The sequence below is a fragment of the Glycine soja genome, chromosome 10, assembly GCF_004193775.1.
Source record: "Glycine soja cultivar W05 chromosome 10, ASM419377v2, whole genome shotgun sequence".
Taxonomy (NCBI): domain Eukaryota; kingdom Viridiplantae; phylum Streptophyta; class Magnoliopsida; order Fabales; family Fabaceae; genus Glycine; species Glycine soja.
In genome coordinates, this window is record NC_041011.1 from 51,532,437 (window position 1) to 51,535,502 (window position 3,066).

A 3,066-nucleotide genomic window follows, 5' to 3' on the forward strand; every position below is an offset into this window, starting at 1 on the left:
TAGTTTACTTAAATACTAATAATTATAAAAAAAAATTATTTAGTGCAGATCAACAATACTTGTTAGTAAATAAAAAAAACTTGTTATTATTTTTTTTATCCTTTTTAATGATATTTTCTTTTTAAACACAACTAAGAATTTAATTTTAAATACTAGCACGATACAATTATTTCTCAATTGTATAAGACTTTGTTAATTAAAAATATAGAATAAATCGATAATAACTATAAATTCCAATAATGTAAATACATACTAAATAAGAGAGAGACAAATTTCAGATTCGGCAATATTTCATTAATAAGTATAGTGTAATGTCACGTTCAGAAACCCGGCAACCATGTGATACATGACAGATGGCTCCCTCACCCCTTGATATGTGTTTGTGAAAAACGAGTAAGAACCAGCCTTCATTTATGCTCTGGACAAATACGTGCAAGTAAACGTGTAAAACAAACAATCGTAGCAAGAACATAAATGTATATGCAACACATGATCACGAGGAGTTAATTTAATTAATATTCTCACTGAGCATTTCTTTTAATCTACAAATGTATACAAAAAAAAAAAAAATGAAATTACTGCTAATGCAGTAATGCTAAGATGTTACAGCACCATCATTTTCGTTCCCAATCCCATGCTCAACAATCTCATTCTGGCCACTCAAGGGGGAAGAAGCAAAAGAAGAAACAGCAGAAGAATATGAAGTTGAATCAGAACAAGTGATAGAACCATTAGAAGCTGCTAAACTAAAGAGTAAATCAACAAAAGCACCCACTATAAACCCATGATTATTTCTACCATTGACCCTTAAGTACCAAGTTAAAAGCTCCTCCAAGCCTTCCCAATCTCTAACTCCATGAGACTCAACCATCTCCTCCATTGATCTCTTGAAATCCTCATAAGGGTCCTCTGACTCCATAGCTAGGACCACACTTTCTTTGAAGGGAAAACCACTAGCCTTGGCCTTTTCCAAGATGGAACTTGTGTCACCAGGTTCGAAAAAAAGCCTCTCTGACCTCACACCACGTACCAACATCTCCAAAGACTCCCCATCACAGTAGTGGTAGTCTTCTGACTCAGTTGAGATGCTTGCAGATTCAGATGAGGTTGTGAACCATGACTTTGGAGTTTCAATAGTGCTCTCAGCTGAAGGGTCGAAGAACACAGAGTTAACTGTCTTGAACATGTCATCATCTCCACCTCGGAAAGAGAGGGTCTTTGAGTGGCCACAAGAGGGCATGAATTGCCATGGATGATTAGGATTATGATTATGATGATGATGATGATGTTGATTTCTTGGGGGTTCTTTGGTTTTGAAAAGAGAGGGCAACTTCAAAGATTTCTTTCCCATTGGATCTATCGGATATTAGTGTCTGTTTCTTTTTTCTCGGTGAGGAGTGAGTGGAGGATGTGATGGTGTTTGTGTTTCTATGGGATTTGGGAAGCGTTTTTGGTTGGTGCCTGTAATAAATTTGATCAGAAGGGGAGTATGTATTTAAAGCAAAGGCTCAGAGGGGAAGGCAATAGAATATGACAAAGAAATGGGGTCTGGTAAGTGTTTTCATGGGTGAATTTAATTTGTAGGTTTGTAAAATTCAATGTTATTCAATGCTCCCATCAACAACTGAATGTAACAGTACTTTCTTTCAGCAATGTCTGTCTCATAAAATGGCAGATATAATTCAAGGGCAAACAGGTCTAGTAGAACAGAAATTATTAATCAGTTCCAAATTGTCATGTGTCTATAAATCTGATGAATTTTTATGTGATATATATTTAAATTTTTAATTAATAGATTAGTTTCTTGTAACGTGATAAACTAAAGTTCAAATTCTACTAAATTAAGAAAAATATTTATATTTTGTACTTGAATAAAATTGTTTCTAAAAGATGAAAATTATAAGGAAAAATCACATATTGTTTCAGAACACAAACTGATATTACATTTATTATTGTCATATCTCTTTGACTTGAGTGCACATTCTTTTTAGGAACAAAGGATCAATAAGTTCTAATATTGGACCAGGAAACGGTGTCTACTTGACCCTAATAGCGTTTGGAGTTAAACCACTATACATTTATAATTGTGGAAGGTCACCTGCCGTTAACATTTACCTTTATGCTATAAAATTGTAAAAAAGATGTGTAGGGTAATCAAGTGAAGTCTTTGTGGTTAGAAAAGACTGTGATAATTGCTAGTAGAGGAGATTTTAGAAGTGAAGGAAAGAAGGTGAATTCATGTGAAGGATTTAAAGAGGAAACGGTTGTATCACGCATACTTGTCCTCACCCAAAGTATTTATTAGAGAAGGGAGGTTGAGATCTAAAACTAGGCTCTCTATTTATTAGGAACTTTGTTCTGTTTTGTTTTTACCTCTTATACTATATATGGTCATCAGATGTAATAAATAAGCTGTCATCTGACTTCAAGGAGGACAGATAACATACTTTCACAGTCAACACACAGTTACTTATGATGCCCTAGCAATTCGAATTCCAAAAATCTTAGCAATTCTCCATCTTCCTAGTTTCTTTTCCCAATGAAATATATTTGTACCGCTGAATTTATTTCTACTATCTAGATTTTGCGTTTTCTTCCGTTGAATCACGTTGAAAATATTGTCAAGTTACTAAGTTAGTGGTGCTAGTTGGCCCATGTGCATGGATAGAAAATTAGAACTACGATAATGCATTTTTTCATACAGTTTTGGAATGTACATGAATGTTTGTTGGCCACTATTAAAAAAATAAATTCTTCCACTTTGTGGTAGCATAATGCTCTATAAATTATAGTTCTACATACGTATATAGTAGCTCTTCCAATTTCTGATGCGAACATCTCTCAAATAAAAGTTGACCAATACTTGCATTATAAATATGTTAAGTGGTGGTTTAGTTCCAATCCCTTCCCCTTGCCAAGCGTCACAGCTGACTTTTCTGCACATAGAATTGACTTAGAATTAAGTTGGTGACTGTATGGTTATATTTTAGAATCACGTTTCTAAGTTAAAGTGGATTTGTATTAATATAATTAAAATTTAATTTAATGTTAGAGAATATAAGTCCC

The 3,066-nt window shown here is 33.8% G+C and overlaps 1 protein-coding gene across 1 annotated transcript; it reads right to left on the bottom strand.

Annotated features, from left to right (window-relative positions):
• Positions 1–495: 495 nt before the first annotated feature.
• On the bottom strand, positions 496–1,518 carry LOC114370591 (transcription repressor OFP13-like). Its single transcript, XM_028327992.1, has one exon. It carries the CDS (start codon positions 1,349–1,351, stop codon positions 596–598), a length of 756 nt encoding a protein of 251 aa, XP_028183793.1. The 5' UTR covers positions 1,352–1,518; the 3' UTR covers positions 496–595.
• Between the last annotated feature and the right edge of the window lie 1,548 nt (positions 1,519–3,066).

What these genes read in the sequence shown, in the direction of transcription:
- LOC114370591 (XM_028327992.1), bottom strand. Translation starts at nt 1,351, where the DNA reads ATGGGAAAGAAATCTTTGAAGTTGCCCTCTCTTTTCAAAACCAAAGAA.